Genomic DNA, 19,348 nt, shown 5'->3' on the forward strand with positions numbered 1-19,348 from the left:
TTGATGAAGAAGTTGAACAGGATGGGACCCAGTACTGAGCCCTGGGGGATGCCACTAGCCACAGGCCTCCACCTGGACTGTGCACCACCGATGACAATCCTCTGAGCTCTGCTTTTCAGCCCGTTCTCAATCCACCTCACTGTCCACTCGTCTAACCCACACTTCCTGAGCTTCTCTATGAGGATGTTATGGGAGACAGTGTCAAAGGCCTTGCTGAAGTCAAGGTACACAACGTCCACTGCTCTCCCCTCATCTACCCAGCCAGTCAKTCCATCATAGAAGGCTATCAGGTTGGTTAAGCAGGATTTCCCCTTGGTGAATCCATGCTGCCTACTACTGATCACCTTCTCCTCCATATGCCTGGAGATGACATCCAGGATGAGCTGTTCGATCCCCTTTCCAGGGCTGGAGGTGAGGCTGACCAGCCTATAGTTTCCTGGGTCCTCCTTCTTGCCCTTCTTGAAGCCTGGAGTGACACTGGCTTTCCTCAAGTCCTCAGGCACCTCTTCAGTTCTCCAAGACCTTTCAAAGATGCTGGAGAGCGGCCTGGCAACAACATCCACCAGCTCCCTCAGCACCTGTGGGTGCATCCCATCTGGGCCCATGGATTTGTGGATGTCTAGCCTGCCCAGAAGGTTTCTAATCCTTTCCTCCTCAACGAAAGGAAAGTCTTCCCTTCTCTGGACTTTCTCCCTCACGTCCAGGCTGCAGGATTCCTGGGGGCTGCCCTTAGCAGTGGAGACTGAAGCAAAGAAGGCATTTGGTAATTCTGCCTTCTCTGCATCCCTTGTCACCAGCGCCCCCACCCCATTCAGTAGCGGGCCCACATTTTCCTAGTCCTCCTCTTGCTGCTGATGTATTTGAAGAAGCCCTTCCTGTTGTCCTTGACATCCCTTGCCAGACTCAGTTCCAGCTGGGCCTTAGCCTTCCTCGCAGCATCTCTACATACTCTGACTGCAGTCCTGTAATTCTCCCAAGTAGCCTGTCTCCTCTTCCACATTCTGTGTACTTTCTTCTTCCATCTGAATTTGGCCAGGAGCTCCTTGCTCACCCATGCAGGTCTCCTGCCCCTTTTGCTGCACTTCTTACTCATAGGGATGCACTGCTCTTGAGCTTGGAGGAAGTGATGTTTGAATATCAGCCAGCTCTCCTGGACCCCCCTTCCTTCTATGGCCTTAACCCATGRGATTCCACCAATTAGGTCTCTGAAGAGCCCAAAAGCTCTTACTAAGTRTGCTCTGGTTTGCCCTTATGTTGGATTTTAGGATACTACCACAAGGCATACCCTGACTCCAGAGGGGAGGATGACCAGGTCTGCTATGTGGAGAGGATTTTTCAGTACCTGCAGTCAGACTCATTGTCAGTGTTTATAGAATGTAGCTATGTGTCTGCACACTGGGAATGCCCTGAGCACAGTGGGACACTTGGGAGAGCTGCYTCCATTCCCTCATTAACGCTGCTTTGTCTAAGAGTTGAGTGTAGGGATGCTGCCTTGAGCTGCACTTGTTTTTTGACCTTGTTCCCAGCACACGTGTGTCAGCCAGGAAATACACTGGCCCCCCATTAGGCCCACCAGCTGGATATGGTTGTGCCCCTTTCTCTCTTGAGCTCACTCTGGTAACTGTTACTACTCATGTCTGCACACCCACAGCAGGTYGATGCTGTAGTGTGAGGCTGATGCTACTGACTGGTAGAAGATAGTGTAATGGAGGCTTTGAGAAGAAAGATTAAGCGGGCAAAGACTGAAGGGTGCAGGCAAGCAAGATTGTGCTCTGGCTCTCAGTGTGCACAGGTACTCTATCTGGCAATGAGCAGTTAGGCTTCTGGCAGAGGCCATGACAGAGGCAGCATGAGCAATTTTCACCCCTACGTGTACCAGAGCTGCTGTTCCTGAGTGCTCCCAGACTGGTATGCAGCTGCAAGTTGCTTGCAGCATGTAAGAACAGCCACTGTGGTCCCATCGCATGTATCCTGTTTCCAACAATAGCTAGTGGCAAATACTTAGAAARTGAGTAGGAAGTAAATCATATATAGCATGAATAGTTGAAGAACTCCTGTGCCAGAGCTTGTGTGGAGAGTTGTGCTTARTAGCCATTATGGACTGCTTCCTCGTGAGCATTTTATTCCTTTTTGAACCTGTTCATTCTTCTAACTCTGCAGAGTCTGGTGCCATGAAGCTCTATACAGTACTGTATGCAACAGGTTCTTTTTGTTTTTAGACATGTTGTCTGGTCTTTTGATGTGGTGCTCCTAAGTCTTGTCTTATAAGGGAGTGAGCTACATTTCTGTGGTTACCTCCTTCCTGTATTTGTGGTTCCAGAGCTCTCTGATCTGTTCCCTTTGGTCATCTCTAAGGCAAATAGTCCTAAACAGTTTTGCTCCTTCCTGAGTTGAGACCGCTTTGCAGCTTGGTTGTTCTTTTTGCTTTGCTAGTTTGACGTTCATTTCCCCTACTTCTAACACCCTTAGAAAATCACAGAATAGTTGAGGTTGGAGGGGACTCCTGGAGATCRTCTCGTCCAACCTCCCTGCTCAAAGCAAGGTCAACTAGAACAGGTTGTTGAGGACCATGTCCAGTTAAATTTTTAATATCTCCAAGGATGGAAATAGCTTGTTCTCTGGTCAGCTTGCTCCAGTGTTTGGAGCAGGTCAACCTGCTCACAATAAAAAATATTTCTTTATTAAAAACTTTCTTATGTTTAAAAGAGATTTCGTCTATTTCAGGTTTGTGCCCATTGCCTCATGTYCTGTCACTGGGTACCACTAAGAGTCTGGCTCAGTTTTCTTTGCTCACTCCCACTGGGCATTTATAAACATAGATAAACTCCCCCACACAAGCCTTCTCTTTTCCAAGCTGAACAGTCACAGCTTTCTGAACTTCTCATATGGCAGATGCTCCAAGCCCTTAATTATTCTTGTGGCGCTGCACTGGACTCGCTCTAGTAAATCCATGTCTGTCTTGTAATGGGGAGTGCACCACTGGACACAGCACTTCAGATGTGGCCTCCCCACTGCTGAGTAGGGAAAAGATCACCTCCTTCAACCTGATGGCAACATTCTTCCTAATACAGCCAAGGATACTGTTGGCCACCTTGCCATGAGGGCACTTTGCTGGCTCGTGTTTAGCAGCTTGTCCACCTTTTGCAGAGCTGCTTTCCAGACAGTCGGCTCCCAGGCYGTTCTGGTACATGYGGTTATTCCTCCCTAGGTGTACAGGCATTGGCATTTCCCTGCCTGTGGACCCATTTCTCCAGCCTGTTGAGATCCTTCTGAATGACAGCACAAACATCTGATGTATCAACTACTCTTCCCAATTTTGTACTGTCTGCAAACTTGCTGAAGGTGCAGTCATTCCGCTCATCCAGATCATTCATGAAGGCATTAAACAGTATGGCCCCAGTATTGACCCCAGGGTACACCACTAGTGACTTGCCTCTAGCTGGACATCGTGCCACTGATCACAACCTTTTGAACCCAGCAGTTCAGCCCTCCTTTAATTTAAAGCCTTTTCCTTTTGGCCAGTGCATTGCCTTATGTCTGCTTGATCAGCACTGGACTGTCTGTTGTGCCTAGCACATTGCTAAGCTGTCTGAGTATGTCTGTGTGACTGTGTGCCAATTCCCTGCTCCCCCTTGGATGCTGTTGATCTGGTAGCAGCAGCACATGTGGATTTGTTGCTGACTCTAAGCAAGATTGCCTTCCAAGAGATCCTGCTTTTTTCCATGCTGCTGTGAGTAGGGGCTGCCTGTGATAACTGTGTGGTACATTGCCAGGTCCTGAGCTACTCAAACCCGTTCTTACCACCTTTCTCCAGTTAGATTCTGTTCATTGGACCCATGTGTTACTGCAGGGGTGGCAGGAGGTGGGAGTGCCGTTACAGGATCACCTGGCACAGACACTTTGCAGGGAKAGAAACTGCCCACAGATATCCTGACTCTTAGCCCTCTCCAAGGCAGGCTGCATCTTCCCTTTCCTGGTAGTCTTGACCTGTTGTGGACAGCCAAATCTTTTCCCATTGGAGATTTCTAGGTAAGGAGACATTCCTTTCCTCCCAGTCTGCTGTCCTGAAAAACAGCACAAACCTTGTTCTGGCTCTGGCACTCCTCAGTTCCAGGGTGTTTGGTTGAAGGAGCTTTCTGTTCTGTTGACTCTTCTGTGGTATCAGAMGGCTAGGCTGGCTGGGGAGGCAGAAACCGTGAAGCAAGGCAATGAGGAAGAGAGTATGAAGCAGTGGAAGGTGGCTCCTTACAGCAATTGCCAAAACCTTTGTTTCAGATCCATAGCAGTCAGGTGACTTGKTTTTTTCTCCACAGATGAAGTTAGCAGCCACCTTCACCCTTGGCCTGTGTGGGGCTGCCAGAGAGAACAGCTCATACCTGCAGTCTGTTCACTGTCCTGGAGGCTCTATGCAGTTTATCTGTGTTTCCCATCCCATCTGCAGATYTGTGATGGCAGCAAACAAGTCCTGGAGCCTGTGTAGCATCCATATCAGGATCCAGCCTTACCAAGGGGTCCCACTAGAGAGTGTTTCTACTTCTGCTCATTCTGCTTTATGTTCCTCCATGCCCTCTGCAACTTGGGATACTACTGRAGCAGTTGGGAACCAGCCTGAAGGATGAAAATCCCCACAGCTTTCTCTCCTGGGCCAAAAGTTCTATTCTTTGTCTTTACATCTGTATCAAGTTTCCCCACCCCATCCCTGCATGACACCTACTGTCAGGCCTGTTTCTCAAAGAGCTGGTGAGAATACACTTCCTCCTCTGCTGGCAAACTCTTATGTGTCATGATCTGCTGCTCCTGAGGGATGGCAGTGGCATCTCCAAGCAGCTTTGCATGCTTCTGCTATAATAGACCAATCCCTTGCTGTGCATGGAGCACTTTCTGACTGCTCTCCTGCAGAAGTTTTGGCTCATTTCAGACCCTTCTAGAAGGCCAGGCTCTAGTCCTGCTTTGAGTTGTCCTCACAAACACAGCACTCCAGGGCCTACTCAAATCTTCTCATATCCATGAATGGTAGAGGGCCACACTGGAGGCACAGAGCTTCCCCTCCTGCATTGCTGAGTTGTTTGTCCTTAAAGAAAGGCCATGCTTTTCCTCCTGCTGCATCCCAGGCACTGTCTCTCAGACCAGGCTGAGGACTGTATGCTAAGTATGTTCCAATTCAGAGCTGGTCCTCTCTGCCATGTGGAGTGGGACCTGAGGATGTCAGTTAAGAACTCTTCTGTATGGATCCAGCTCTTATATTGTGTTGCTACCTCTTTCAGAAGCATGATCTCCAAGCCTGAGGGAGAAGCTGTCTTGTCTTTCCTTATTCCCAGAGGGAAGAGGAAGGACTCCTCTCTTGTGTCCGAATGGCGAGAAGCACAAATGGCTGGACTGCCATCAGGGTGAAAGCACGGATCCTGCTACCACAGTGTGATTAGACCTCATATGCTGCCAGATAGAACTGAAGCATGAGTTCCCCCTCTCTTTATTCCTGCTTCATGAGCAATAGTGGTACCTTCTGGGGTATTGAACTGTGACCAATGCTAATGTGGCAAGAACACATTAGTGGTGGGAGCCAGAGCCTTTTGTTTTTGTCCTTCTGGAGCTGTTTTCAGAGGGCTACCGCAGTAAGGATTCACTTGGTTTCCAAGATCTTGGTGTCGCTGCTTTCAGCCCAGACTCTTTCTGGGATGAGTGGGCTTCTGCACAACCACATGTGGAGAGCAGAGCAAGGGCTGTCACTACAAGTTCACAGCTCCAAAGCAGAAAGTCCCTGAGCTGCCAACAGGGAGAGTAGATGTTTTTTTAGGAAAACATTTGCCCTATTCTTGTCCATAGAGAGTGGTTGAGTATCTAGGAAGAGACAAGATACGGGCCCAGGAAGACCTTTCATCTGACCCAATGTAGCTGTTCTTATGGTCTGTATGGCCAAAGGCTCACAGTCCTTCAGTGGTGCTGGCAAGAGCACACTGAGCAGCAGGAGGAAAGTGGGTATGTTTAGCACTGGTATGTTTTAGCATACTTGTTAAAGATGCAGATCAGACTTGACTCTGTAGACCTAAATCCAGTTTAATCAACTTTTCCAAAGGGATAGTGAGAAGGGATGGAAACCCCAGTGCCAGTTCTCCAGGGGCAATAAAGGAATGCACTTCTGTTTTTGTGAGTCCTAATGCTCTTCTTCATTAGCAGACTAGTTAAAATGAAGTCTGAGGGAAGAAATGGTTATCTGGTCTCAGCTCACAGCTGTAACCCTTTCTTCTGCGGGAGGCTGCAGAGTGCTAGGCTGCCTGGTGCTGTGACTGACTCCAAGCACTGCCCGTTCACAGGAATGGTGTCAGACCATCCTGTCTGCTGGAGAGAGCCTGCAGCCACTGAGCTAAAGTGCTGGGCCATATTCCTCTGATGTCTGTCCCCAGTCTGCTGAGTAAAGACCAGCTGCCTTGTGTGGTTTGCAAAAGAGGAAAAGGAAGCAAATGTCCTGCTCTTTGGTGTCTCATGCAGGCACTTTTTTTAAGTGTTGCCATGGAAGGCTGAGGGCACAGTCAAACCTCTGCAGAGCCRTGTAGTCTATGGGGTGTTTTGATGCTACTCTCCATTGTTGCAGCTGCCGTACTGGCTTTCTACTGCTCCTAGGAGGAGCTCTGTGGAGTGGGACAGGCCACCTCTCTGTTGGCCAAAGCAGAAAGTGTCTGTTCCGTGTAGAAGGTGCTGTCCCCCGCCATTCCCCTTGCAGGAGCAGGCAGGGAGACATGACAGAGGCAATCAGAACTAGCTGTAGAAGGATGCTGCTGCTGATCCTGAGCTGCAGGTGGGCACCTCTTTTGTGTGGCTCATCACTCTGCACTTTCCTAGCTGCAGCGATGTTTGCCTGTGTGAAGTGTTAGGGTTTTACTGAAGCAGCTTAACTTAGCCTTCTGCCGACTGCTGGGAGTGATGCTGCTCCTCCAGCTCCAGACTTGATTCACTCCCGTTGGGCATTATTCTGCTTCTTCAGCTGCCTGCCTGTCCTGCTGCTGATGGTCAGCGCACTTTGCTGTTCCCTGCTGGACAGGACTAATTCACACTGCCCATCCTGGCCTGGTCTTCAGGCGGCAGTATGCCAAGCCTTACTGTCCCCTCTAGCAGCAGGCCTCCCTTGTCCCTTTTGCTAAAACTTGCCTTACCCTAGCCTCTGCTTGCAGCCCGAAGGCAAACAAGACACAGACTCGCTCACCCTATTCCACGGGAGTAGGGGCTGGATTTTGCTCTTGAGGCCTCACCTAGTGGTAGTTGAGTTGGGTTCAAGGTTGCATTTAGGCTGAAGAGACTTCCTAGTCCTAGATGCCTGCAGCACAGTGTGTCCTCCCTGCGTGCATACCTCGTGTTCACTGGAGYGCAGCCTGGCCATGGTGGGAGGTCGGAGACAGGATCTGCGGTATCTCCCGTGACCATCTGTGGTGGAGTAGGTGATGGAGCAGGTATCTCTCTGCAGTGGGGGGGGGGGGGGTGAGCTCCAAGGGCAAAACATTTAGAGAGCAGAGGCAGTGCAGTCACGCTTGGACTCTTACCCTCRTTGAGGAGGCTGCCCCTTAGCTATGCTTTGCCCTGCTGATCGARGGCTGAGCAGCTGGAGTGAGGTTCCTCTTCAGCGCTGGAAAGTCAGGGATGCAGTGAGACATAGCGATGCCCTGAGCACAAGGAGCTGTGGCTTGTCTGTGCTTCCTGAGCCCATGGGACGGATAAGCACGCACTTCCCCTTGAAAAGGGAAAGGTCTCAAGTCCCACTTCTCTCTCCCTTCCCCCAAAAGCCAACCTCCTGCCGCTGCCTCCAGCCGGGAGCAGGTTCCTGTCTCTGCCCCAGCCTCCGTGGCCGCAGCAGGCTCTGGAGGGCAGAGGCAATGTCTGAGCTGGGGTGTTGTGGGGGGGGGTGTTGCACTGACAGTTTTTTTTTTTGCTGTTCCCATTGCAGCTGCCATACACAGAGCTGGAGAAGGTGAGCGGCATTGAAGAGGCCAAGCACTATCTGCGGCAGAAGCTGAGGGAGCTGCGCTTCTGAGGGTCGCCCTGCCCTCGTCTCGGTGGGCACTGGAGATGGACACACACGTCCCTTGCCACAGGGCAGGGAGGGGGAAGAGACCAGGCTGGGGGGCACCTGTGTGTGCACCAGCCCTTTCCTGTAGGTGGGGGGAGATGGAGCTGCCCCCTTCCCTGGGAAAGCTGGGGGGGGGGTCATGGGGTCTGGCCTTGGGCACCTGCTTCTCGATGTGAGGCCAGGGATAGTGTGATATTTATTGCTGTTAGCGTGGGGAAGGGCGTGACTTGACTGGTGCGTAGTGGGAGTGTTTGGGTATATATTGCCTGGGGGTGGGAGAGTTCCTCCGGCCCTGGCCCCGCGCCACCCCCCCCTCTCCCCCCCAGCTCTGTCCTGAAAGGTGGCCAGCTTGGCTGCAGCAGGGCATGGCCTTGCCGGGGCTGGCGGCCGCGCTGGCAGGGGGGCCCAGCGCCCCGGCCCCTCTGCTGGGAGGGAGCAGGGGGCAGAGCGGGGCCATGGCCATGGCACCCGGGACCGACCTGGGCTGGGGCCGCTCCCTGGGCCCGGAGGGGGGGGGGTGTTTGGGAAGCGGGGTTTGACTTTACAATAAAACGGTGAAAAGTGTGCAAAGTCCATTCTGTTTATTAGTACGAGGCAGCAGCCTGCCCAGGCTGGGCCCGCGACCCCCCGCCCCAGCGCCCGGGGTGCAGCCAGCCCGACCCCTCCGCGGGGGCCCTGGGTGCCGCCTGCAGCCCTGCCCCAGACACGCGGGGTGCTCGGGGCCCGCCGCCGCCCCGGCCTTGGCCCTTCTCATCACCGACCCTGCCAGCGCCGTAAACCGCCGCGTCACCCCTCAGCCCCGCGTGCACGGTATAAAGCTGTTTATTGCCGTTTAAATTACTCTCTTAAATAAAACACCTGATTGTCTGGTTGGAGCCTGGGCTGGGGGCTGGCGGGGAGGGCACGGCCCTGCGGCTCTGGCGGGGAGGGCACGGCGGCACGCGGAGCGGCCCAGGGCGGGCTCTGCCCCGCGGCAGGGTCGAGACGGGCCCGGTGGGACAGACGCCGAGACCTCGTGCTCGGGGCCGCAGCTGGGGGCACGTGCGGGTCCCCTCCCTGACGGGGAGGCCGGCGAGTCGCCAGCGGGGCAAGATGCAGGCAGCTTCTCTTTGGCAGGTTCCCCAGCCCGGCAGGCACCATGCTGCTCGTGGCAAAGGCACGGGGCGCGCGGGGGCCCTTCCCCAGCCGGGCTCGGCTCGACAGCCCCAGGCCCCGTGCGGGGCAGCAGCGGGGGCCCCACGGGCAGCGCCGGGGCCCCGCCGAGCCCTGCTCGCTGACAGGCACGCGGCTCACACCGGCATCGGCATTTCGTTGTACTCGTCCACGCCTTCCCGCTCGTCGAAGATGGGCTCGGCCTCGTCCGCGTCGAGCTGGGGGAGCCGGCAGCGAGGGGCAGTGACGGCGCGCTCCCTCACCGCCGGCCCTGCCGCCGCCGCGGGGACGAGGGCCGGAGCTGGTGCCGTCCCGGAGAGGCAGCCGCCGCCGCCCGGGACCGTGCGGGGAGGCGCCCGCGGGAGCCCTGCCCGCGGGCTGCGCGGGGCGCCGAGTGGGTACTTACACACTTCATCTCCCGGTCAGTGAAGATGCGGCTGAGCAGGCACATGCGGAGGGGCACGGTGAGGATGAGGATGAAGGGGAAGGCCAGGGAGGCCACGGTGGACATGACGGCCCAGAGCACGGCCAGGCAGGCCAGCTGCAGGCTGGTGAAGAGGTGCATGCGCAGCGTGCGCACCTGCACGGGACAGCGGTCAGCACCCGCACGGCCGCCCCGGCCCATGGCACGGCTCCCCCCCTGCCCCCCAGCCCTGCCCAGCTCTGGCTGCCCCAGAGGAGCCGCCCCCCCCACAGCAAGGCTGGTGCCCCAGGCCTGCGGTGGCCCTGGAGCCACGGGCAGCGCCCTGTCCCCACGCGTCCCCGGGACCCCGACCTTCTTGACATAGGTGACGTCGGGGTGGTGCTTGGGGGGCATCAGCAGCAGCTGCAGGCGCTCGTAGAACTGGATGCCATTGAGGGAGGTGACGCCCATGTAGAGGAAGATGCCGAAGAGCACGGCCAGCGGAATCTGCCGCAGCAGGTCCCCGATGACGATGGACAAGCCTGGGCAGAGCAGCATCAGCCGCGGTGTCCCAGGAGAGGTCACCAGGGGCCCCCGGCTGGTGCCAGCACTGAGCACCCCGAGGGGGTCGGGGCTGCAGTCAGCAGCAGTTGGCCCTGGCTCTGCTCCCCACTGCCCAGGCACCCYTGGGGAAGGCCCTGCACCACCAGTGCCGCAGACATCTGGTGCTGCTCCCCACACTGTGCTGCACCCACCACGGCCCAACCTCATGGCCACAGCCAGGACARGAGCGCGGCAATCGGCTGGACCTACCCACAAGCACGGCCACCAGCAGCCCGGTGACTCGCTGCTCCTTCACCTCCTGGATCTTGGGCTTGTCGCCAGGYGCCACGGCCTTGCTCATGACGGTGAGGGCATTGGCGTGCGTGACGGAGCGCACTGTGGCCGCGGCCAGCCAGGGCAGCCCGAAGAGAGCGAAGAAGCCACCCATGGCCACGATGAGCAGGAGGTCGAGGTGGAACCCGGAGCCCTTCTGCAGCATCCGCTCCTTCTTGCTGATGATCAGCCTGGGCACACGGGTAGTGTGTCGGCACGACACAACACAGCACGGCTTGGCACAGCACGGCATGACACAGCACAGCATGGCATGTTAAGGCACGGCACGACACAGCATGGCATGGCTTGGCACAGCACGGTACGATATGGCACAGCACAGCATGGCATGGCAAGGCGCAGCATAGCACAATGTGGCAAGGTTTGCTCCACTTGTGCCCCACACGGCCCTGTTGGGCCCCCGGCCCCCGTGCTCACGTGGTGATCTGGGTCTCCATGAAGATGAGGATGAAGACGAGGATGGCGGGGAGGCCACTTGCCACCATCATCCACACGGGGAAGACGCTATTCTCCCCCAGGGGGTTGATCACCCAGCCCCGCTTCTCCGGGGCCGTCACTGAGAACCCGCTGGGCACGCTCAGCTTCTGCGGAGAGAGAGGGGGAATGCTGGCACGGTGCCCCCRGCCCCGCTCCTCCCACCCGGCGGTGAGGGCAGCTGCCTGGAGTGCAGCTCCCCACTCCCAGGTCAGGCCCGGGGATTTATCAGTGCCGTAAGCCGAGTGCTGGGGGAGGCTGCTGGCAGCAGAGGCTGGAAGAGCCCTGCACAGCCAGCTGCAATGGGCACCAACGAACCAGGTCAGCAGGGACGCGCAGGGAGAGACCGGGGAGCCRCGAGCTGGAGGCGCCCTAGCAAGGAGGCAGCCGTGGCGAAAAGGGACGCTGCCAGCACACACGGGGCACTGCTGGCGCCCGGCAAGCAGGGCAGGGCTAGCGTCAGGAAAGCCGCTGGCCCTGGCCTCACCGGCCACAGCTGCTGCCCGGGGGCACGGCTGCCTCTCTGGCACAGTGCGGAGCCCGTGAGCACCCAGGGCACTGCGGGGCAGCTGCGTGCAGGAGGGCACAGGTTTGGCTGGGCATCACGGTCTGGTGCCCAGCAAGGTCTGACCTGCGTGTAGGTGTCTTGGATGCTGTAGTCCACCAGCACCATGACCAGGATGGCGATGGGCACCCCGAAGTCCCCAATGAGCCGTCGGATCTGCAGGAAGAGCAGCGTCAGCCTGGCCCCAGCCTGGCTCATCCCTGCCTCCCTGAGCTGACCGAGCCCCCGAACTGCCACCCCACGCACCCGTCCGGGGAAGAATCGGCTGTTCTTGAACTTGCGCAGGAAGAAGGCAATGAAGAAGGTGCCGGCCATGAGCACCAGTGAAAGCAGTGCTGTGTTCGGTTGCCCTGTCACCTTGGGCACGGTGCGGCGCCATGTGCTGTTGCCCGAGGCCACACTCATGTTCCTCGTCGTTGTGGCCTCCTCGTCTGTGGCGTTTGCCTTCATGCACCCGTGCAGCGGGTGCTCCTGGAAGATCTGCCRAGAGCACAATGCTCAGCCTGGCCCTGCTGCCATTCCTTCAGATGCCCCATGGACACCAGGCCCACTCTGCCACGGCTCACCTTGGCCAGCTTGGAGAAGGTCTCATAGATGAAGATGAGGGAGATGAGGAAGGCAAAGATCTCCTGGGTGAAGCGGGACACGAAGCGCACTAGGAAGCTGCCCTCAAAGGCCACCATGACCAGCACAATGAGGATGAGCCAGAAGCCAATCCAGACGCGCCCCACCAGGTACTCCAGCTCATTGGAGGTGCAGAACTGCCAGTGCCACGCAGACAGACAGACGGACGGACGGAGAGGCAGACAGATGGGCAGGTATCAGCAGGAGGGGCAGGGCCAGGGCCAAGCCCTGGGCAGCAGGGCAGGGAGAGCATCCGGGACACGGCCCYTGCTGCTCCTGCCCCCAGTACCAGCTCTGTGCAGCCGCTGGGGCAGGAGTGGGTTGCCCTGCTCTCACCGTGAAGAAGGCCTCCTCGAAGACGAGCAGGGGCCCCGAGAAGCCRATGACGAGCAGGGGCTGGGCCCCCAGCAGGCAGAAGAGGACACCCTGCAGCGACGTGGAGATGATCAGCTCGGACACCCCGATCAGGTCCTGCGTCTTCTCCCCTGCGGGCAGCAGAGACTCAGGACAGGCAGGCAGGACAGGGCCCTTCCCGCCCTGCGTGGCTGCTGAGTGCCTCAGCCACGACCATGGTCACGGCCACGGCCACGACCACGGCCACGACCACGGCCTGGAGGCCCCTACCTGCCTCCCTCATGCGCAGAGCAGCGCGCGCAGCTCTGCTCGGCAGTGCAGCTCCCCCAGCCTGCAGTGCTCCCAGGCCCTGTGTGCAGTGCACCACGCAGTGCCCCGCAGCAGCCCCCCAGGCCCTGCCCTGCTTCAGCACCCCCAGCGCACTGTCCTACTACAGCCCCCCATGCACTGCCCCACTTCAGCCCTCCCAGACTCTTCCCTGCCCTGCCCCGCTCCAGCCCTTTGGCCCTGCCTCGCCCCAGCCCCTCCAGACCCTGACCTGCTGCAGCCCCCCCGGCCCTGCCCCACTGCAGCCCCCCAGCCCTGCCCCGCTCCGCAGCAGCCCGCCCTGCGCCGTGTGCCCCCACACTCACCCAGCAGCCCCCCGAAGGTGATGGCAGGCGACAGCGCGGCGAAGTAGATGAAGATGACGGCTGCGATGCACTGGGGGTTCAGTGCGTCCCGGAAGTCGCTCAGGTAGTGGGGGTACCGCCGCCGCACGTCCCGGATGAGCCCCCCGAAGGGCCGGCCTGTGCGTCGCAGCGGGTCGTCCTCCTCCTCGCCCTCGCCCTCCACCACCTTCAGCTTCAGCAGCGCTGCGCCCCACGGACAGACGGGCCATGAGCGCCGGCCGCCCGGCGCGGGGCCCCGGCCCTGCCCCGCTCCCAGCCCCGTGCCGGCACCTTTCTCCTCCGGCGACTTGGGCTCCAGCAGCAGCCGCCGCTCCTGCTCCTCGCGCTTCTTGAGCATCTCACGCTGGAAGTGGGCGACGCTGCGCAGCAGCTCCTCGCCCTGCACCTCGGAGGGCGGCAGCACCACGCTGCAGTCCAGGAACTCGTTGATGGCGTTGAGGAGGTCGTGGCGGTCATCAGCCAGGTACGCRGCTTCATGGAATTGCTGGACGAGGACAGCGGGTTGGAGCGCCCGGCCCAGGCGCCCTGGCCTCGGGGACCTCCACAGACTGCCACCGCCACTGCCCGGGCACGGGACATGGCCCCAGGACCCTCCACCCTCCATGGACTGCTGCCACCACTACCCAGGCTGGGGATGTGGCCCTGGGACCCTCCACCCTCCATGGACTGCCACCACCGCTGCCTGGGCAGGAGATGTGGCCCCAGGACCCTGCACCCTCCATGGACTGCCACCACCACTGCCTGGGCAGGGAACGTGGCCCTCCACCCTCCACAGACTGCCCATTGGCTGGGCAGGTGACGTGGCCCCATCACCTCACATGGTGAGTTGTGGGGACACAGCCTGGTTGAGGATGTAGCTGAGACATGGCTCCACGGAGACCCACTTCCCCCCGGGCTGGCCATGGGGCCTCAGCCCAGGCAGGGAACGAGGCTGGGACACTTCCCCACGGGATGTGGCTCCATCYGGGTCTGAGACGTGCAGCTCACCTTGTCGGACATCAGGGTGGAGATGGAGCGCCCAATCTCGTGGTAGTCCATGTGGGTGCTGCTGGGCCCCAGGAGCACAAAGAGGAACCGCACAGGGACAGGCACCTCCAGCACTGCGTCCAGCTCCACGGCCTCCTGCAGCCGCACGAAGGCCATGGTGGGCTGGTCCAGGAACTCCACACAGCCTGCAGGGCACAGTTGGTTACCATGAGTAGGTCAGCGCAGGCACAGGTCACTGTAGACACCCACACCGGCYGCACGTTGCCCCCTCCGTACCCACAAGCACCACCGTGGCCTCYGCATTGTCTGGGATCTTCTCCAGCAGCTTCAGCTCATGCTTGGACTTGGAGCGAGTGATGCCGGCAGGAGGTGTGGGGGTCAGGACCTCCCTCTATGGGGACAGAATGATGCAGTGACAGTGTGTGGCGAAGCCGTGGGACTGGGAGCAGCAGCAGGATGGGGAGGAGGGCACAGGGAGTGGGATGGGGAAGCCTTGGGTGGGGACAGAGCTGCAGCGTGGGAGACCCTGCTCACCTCTCGCTCCACGTCAACCCGTGTGTCATGCTCCACAGCATGGCCGGCAATGAGGGGCTCAGTGACAGCTGGCTCGCTGCCCTCCGCCACGTGGTTGGTGCTGTGGTGGTGCGTGAGCAGCGAGCCCAGGCTGCCGGCCGAGATGTTGCGTGGGAAGAAGTCCTTCTCATCGCTCGGGTGGCTGTGGGACAAACCCCGAGAACCATCCTTGGTGGTCGATCAGCTCTGTGCACCCCAGGGGCTCCCTGAGCCTGGCCAGCTCCTGGGAGAGCAACTGCAGTCGGGAGCTGACATGGGCAGCTCAGCCGGCATGCTGGACACTGCGGGGCTCGGGGACACTGCCATCCCCTTGGTGGCTGCAGAGAGGGATGCAGGTCCCTGCCCCTGCGAGCACAGCTCACCTGTGCTTGAGCAGCAGCGCCCGCAGCACATTGGCACGGTCCTCTGCCCGGATCTGGTCCGTGATGACCATCTGCTCCACCACCTGGTGAGCCACCCCCGGCAGCGTCTTCTGGTCCAGGTCGAGGAGCACGGCTCCTGGGGTAAGGGAGAGGGGGCTGAGGCGAGCAGGGCCCTGGGCCGCCCCAGCCCTGGCCCCCCAGTGCCCCAGCACCACACAGCATGCCATCCCAGCGGCAGCCCTGCCTTCCTACCATGGGACAAGGTCTTGCGTAGCTCCAGGAGGCTGCGAAAGGACAGCGAGGCCACGTGCGGCTTGCCCCAGCGGTCTGTCTCTTCCTCCACATCCTCCTCAAACTTGATCCAGCGAGCTGTCTCCTTCCACTGCAGCTCCTGGTTCTTGTCCACCACCAGCTCGTTCAGCTCCACGAAGACCTGCCAGGCACAGCGGGGTGAGTGCAGGGGGCAGCAGAGAGGCCCCATGAAGGACCATGGGGTCCGCACGCAGGCAGTCCCGTCCTTCACAGGGCACCTGACGAGATGCTTCACCCAGCTGGTCCCCATGGGAGCTGGTCCCCATGCTGAGCTCGATGCCCATGCGCCCAGGGCCCCATGCATGGCTCTGCACACAGCACCAGGACGCCCATGCCCAGGGCTCCCACTCCACGTGTGCCATCCCCCAGCACACCGCCTGTGCCTGCAGGGCATGCAAGACCCCACACCTCGTGGGGCTGCCGGTCCTGCTTCCTGTGCCGTGTGCTCGGCTCCTTGTGGTCCTTGCTGACGTGCACTACTTGGGCCTTGGCGCTCTTTCGGACCAGGTGCCGGCGCACCCCAGGCACGTCCTCAAAGCGGTGACCTGCCGGAGACATGGGAGGACGCTGACGGCGACGGCTGGATGGTGGGCACAGGAGGCTGGCCGCAGAGGCTGGCCACAGCCTCTGCAGTGGTAGCCCCGCACACTGAGTCCTCCGCATGCTGCAGTGCTGGGGATGCCCCAAGCCCTGGCATCTGGCAGACTTCAGGAACTCCTCCCTGATGGCAGCCAGCTGCAAATGCCCCTGGGGATGCTCAGAGCAGACGGGGCAGAGCTGGAGAAGTACAAGGACCATCATGGGCCTGGAGAACCCCGAGGAGCAGGGTGGGGGGACTGACAGGGGTCTGCCCACTTGCAAGGCCTGCAGCAGTGGAGGGGCTTGCCTGCTCCCTGCTTCACCAGCACCAGAACTGGGACCAACGGCCACGCGAGTGGGAGCCAGGCCCAAAGCAGACAGAAGTKGGCCTCCACACCACATGTGGTCACCTGCGAACCCCCTTGCCAAAGGGCATTGTGGATGCCTAGCATTTACGGGCACTCAAGGGGAGACACGTGGGCAGAGMGCTCCACAGGGAACTGTTGCATGCAAAAGCGCCGCCCGCGGCTCAGGAAATCCCTGAGCTGCAAATTAACAGACGCTGGAGAGCACTCAGGGGAGACATCATCGCTGCCCCAGGCAGCAGCGCCTGGCGGCCAGCCACAGCCGGGTGCCAGCCTGGCCCGCTCCTGCCTGCCTCGACGCGGCGCCCTGGGTGGGCTGGAGAGCAAGGGCCCGGCTGGGGGGTCCAAGGGCCGGGTGTCCCCAGCCTCCCGGCAGCACACGTGGGCCCTGCGCACCGCTGGCCCTGCTGCCTCGCAGAGACAGCTCCCAGGCCCCACAGCCCCTGCCCACACCGCCCAGGGCGGGCGAGACGCGCTCACTCTTCATGTAGTCCAAGTCGGCCGAGGCCAGGGTCTGGGCCTCCGACTCGTCCGTGGGCATCTTCTGGTACTGCGCCTGCTCCGCGCCCGTCATGCTGCCGATCCGCCGCCTCTCGTGCAGGTTGTAGCTGCGGTGCCCCGGCTGCGACTTGGGCACCGGGCGCCCGGGGGAGCCGGCCTCGTCGGTGGCCGGCCCCTCCGCGGGACGCCCCTCCTCGACGTCGGGGCTGCAACGCGGCCAGCGCGTCAGGGCTGCGGCCCCACCGCGGGGCCGCCGGCCTCCCCGTCCCTCGGGAGCCAGCCGAGCTGCCGCCCAAGCCCCGTGTGAGCTCTGGCCCCTGCCCTGCCTCACCTGGCTCCCTCCGCTTCCTTGGGGGACACGGACCTGCAGGACTCCGCGGGGGAGCCCGGCACTGCGGCGGGGGCTGCCGGCTCCTCTGCCCGCCGGTCGGGGACCTCATCCTCCTGCAAGAAGAACTGAGACACGGGGCATGAAGAAACCCACCGCTGCGGAGCCCCGGCCTCCCTCGCGCCTCCCTGCCCACCGCCCCGTGGCCACCACCAGCTCCAGCTCCTCCTCAACCCGCCTGGCGCCCGCCGGCGCACACCCAGCGCCCGGGAGCACCGCCGGAGCGCGGCGGCCCGGCTCTGCCCCGGCACCCGCGCAGCACCCAGAGCCGGCTGCACCTGCACCGCCTCCGAGGGGCCGCCCTGCAGGAGCTCCTCTGCTGACCGCTCCGTCTCAGTGTCACACGCCTCGTCCTCATCCTCTTCGGCCTCCTCAATGGTGGGTGTCTCGCCGGGGGCGGATGCCCGGTGCCGCTTCTTCTTGCCCTTCTTCTGTACCCCCTTCTTGCGGCGGGTGTCAGGGGGCAGGTGGGTGGAGAGCGGGTGGTGGATGTGGTGGGACGACTGGCGGTGATCTGGAGGGGACACAGCCAGGCATTGGCCTGGTGCCGCCCACCCCCAGGGCCCTGCCCGGTGCTGGCAGCCAGCCTCCACTCACACTCAAAGTCCTCCTCGCTGTAGCTGCGGCCAGCCTCCTCCGCGTTGCGAGGGTGGGAGTCGCACAGGATCTCCTCGAAGCGCTCCACGCCCAGAGCCTTGTTCAGGTCCTTCTCCTCCTCCTCCCCAAACTTGGGCGAGCCGGGGCCCAGGGCATCCTGCTCGGGCTGCAGGACAGGATGGGGCTGAGCGGGCACTGGGCACCGCCGCTGCCCGGGGGGCCTCGTGCCCTCTTCACTGCTGCACTCTGCAATGCCTGCACCAGCATGCCCCAGAACACGCACCCCTGGGCCTGCATCGTGCTCCCAGCGCACCCCACATCTGGCACCTGGCTGTCCCCGGTGTCGTGCTCCCCCTGTGCACCCCAGACCTGGCACCTCACTGTCCCCGGTGCTGTGGTCCCCTGGCAAACCCCAGACCTGGCACCCCACTGTCCCTGGTGCTGTGCTCCCTGCAGCACCCCAGACCTGATACCCCAGTGCTGTGCCCCCCGGCACACCCCGGACCTGTCACCCTCATGCTGTGCCCTCCTGGTGCACTCTGAGTCTGTCACCCTGGCATCCCCAGTGCTGTGCACCCCAGTCCTGTCACTTCACTGTCCCCAGTGCCATGCCCTCCTGGTGCACCCCAATCCTGAAACCCCGCTGTCCCTGGTGCTGTGCACCCCAGTGCACCGCAGCCCTGTCAGCTCGCTGTCCGCAGTGCCGTGCACCCAGGGCACCCCCGTCCTGTCACCCCACTGTGCCCAGCGCTGTGCACCCCAGTGCACCCCAGTCCTGTCAGCTCACTGTCCCCGGTGTCGTGCACCCAGGGCACCCTGGTCCTGCCACCCCACTGTGCCCAGTGCTGTGCACCCCAGTGCACCCCAGCCCTGTCAGCTCACTGTCCCCGGTGTCGTGCACCCAGGGCACCCTGGTCCTGCCACCCCACTGTGCCCAGTGCCGTGCACCCCAGTGCACCCCAGCCCTGTCAGCTCACTGTCCCTGGTGCCGTGCACCCAGTGCACCCCAGTCCTGTCACCCCACTGTGCCCAGCGCCGTGCACCCCAGTGCACCCCAGCCCTGTCAGCTCACTGCCCACGGCGCCGTGCACCCAGGGCACCCCCGTCCTGTCACCCCACTGTGCCCAGCGCCGTGCACCCCAGTGCACCCCAGTCCTGTCAGCTCACTGTCCACAGTGCCGTGCACCCAGGGCACCCCCGTCCTGTCACCCCACTGTGCCCAGCGCCGTGCACCCCAGTGCACCCCAGCCCTGTCAGCTCGCTGCCCACGGCGCCGTGCACCCCAGTGCACCCCGGTGCCATCGCTGCCGCGCCCCGCTGCACCGGGGCCGTGGGGGTCGCCCGGGCCGCGGGTGCGGGGCCCCGCGCGGGCCGGTCCTACCTGAGTCATGGCGGAGCCGGAGCCGCTGCCGGGGCCGGAGCCGCTGCCGGGGCCGGAGCCGCTGCCGCCTTTGCAGCGCTTTATCCGGGCGGCGCGGCGCGGCGCGGCGC

The 19,348-nt window shown here is 61.0% G+C and overlaps 2 protein-coding genes across 2 annotated transcripts in view; one reads left to right on the forward strand and one right to left on the reverse strand.

Moving 5' to 3' along the window:
• Positions 1–8,923, forward strand: part of FASTK (Fas activated serine/threonine kinase) — a 19,549-nt gene extending 10,626 nt beyond the window's left edge. Inside the window, exon 10 of the mRNA XM_085312026.1 lies at positions 7,934–8,923. Coding sequence (XP_085168152.1) covers positions 7,934–8,020 — 87 coding nt within the window. The 3' untranslated portion in view covers positions 8,021–8,923. The remainder of the gene's footprint in view (positions 1–7,933) is intronic.
• The window catches only part of SLC4A2 (solute carrier family 4 member 2), a 20,755-nt gene continuing 10,027 nt past the window's right edge, over positions 8,621–19,348 (reverse strand). Inside the window, exons 3-23 of the mRNA XM_085312025.1 lie at positions 17,858–18,023; positions 17,539–17,774; positions 17,204–17,328; positions 16,852–17,078; positions 15,836–15,972; positions 15,368–15,548; positions 15,116–15,251; positions 14,715–14,895; positions 14,457–14,571; positions 14,181–14,365; positions 13,464–13,677; positions 13,155–13,376; positions 12,505–12,653; positions 12,111–12,305; positions 11,791–12,024; positions 11,611–11,700; positions 10,923–11,089; positions 10,425–10,678; positions 9,984–10,153; positions 9,615–9,788; positions 8,621–9,426 (exon numbers count right to left, since the gene is read on the reverse strand). Coding sequence (XP_085168151.1) covers positions 9,346–9,426; positions 9,615–9,788; positions 9,984–10,153; positions 10,425–10,678; positions 10,923–11,089; positions 11,611–11,700; positions 11,791–12,024; positions 12,111–12,305; positions 12,505–12,653; positions 13,155–13,376; positions 13,464–13,677; positions 14,181–14,365; positions 14,457–14,571; positions 14,715–14,895; positions 15,116–15,251; positions 15,368–15,548; positions 15,836–15,972; positions 16,852–17,078; positions 17,204–17,328; positions 17,539–17,774; positions 17,858–18,023 — 3,639 coding nt within the window. The 3' untranslated portion in view covers positions 8,621–9,345. The remainder of the gene's footprint in view (positions 9,427–9,614; positions 9,789–9,983; positions 10,154–10,424; positions 10,679–10,922; positions 11,090–11,610; positions 11,701–11,790; positions 12,025–12,110; positions 12,306–12,504; positions 12,654–13,154; positions 13,377–13,463; positions 13,678–14,180; positions 14,366–14,456; positions 14,572–14,714; positions 14,896–15,115; positions 15,252–15,367; positions 15,549–15,835; positions 15,973–16,851; positions 17,079–17,203; positions 17,329–17,538; positions 17,775–17,857; positions 18,024–19,348) is intronic.

The sequence above is a fragment of the Rhea americana genome, unplaced genomic scaffold, assembly GCF_003343005.1.
Source record: "Rhea americana isolate MKP2758 unplaced genomic scaffold, rheAme1 scaffold_354, whole genome shotgun sequence".
Taxonomy (NCBI): domain Eukaryota; kingdom Metazoa; phylum Chordata; class Aves; order Rheiformes; family Rheidae; genus Rhea; species Rhea americana.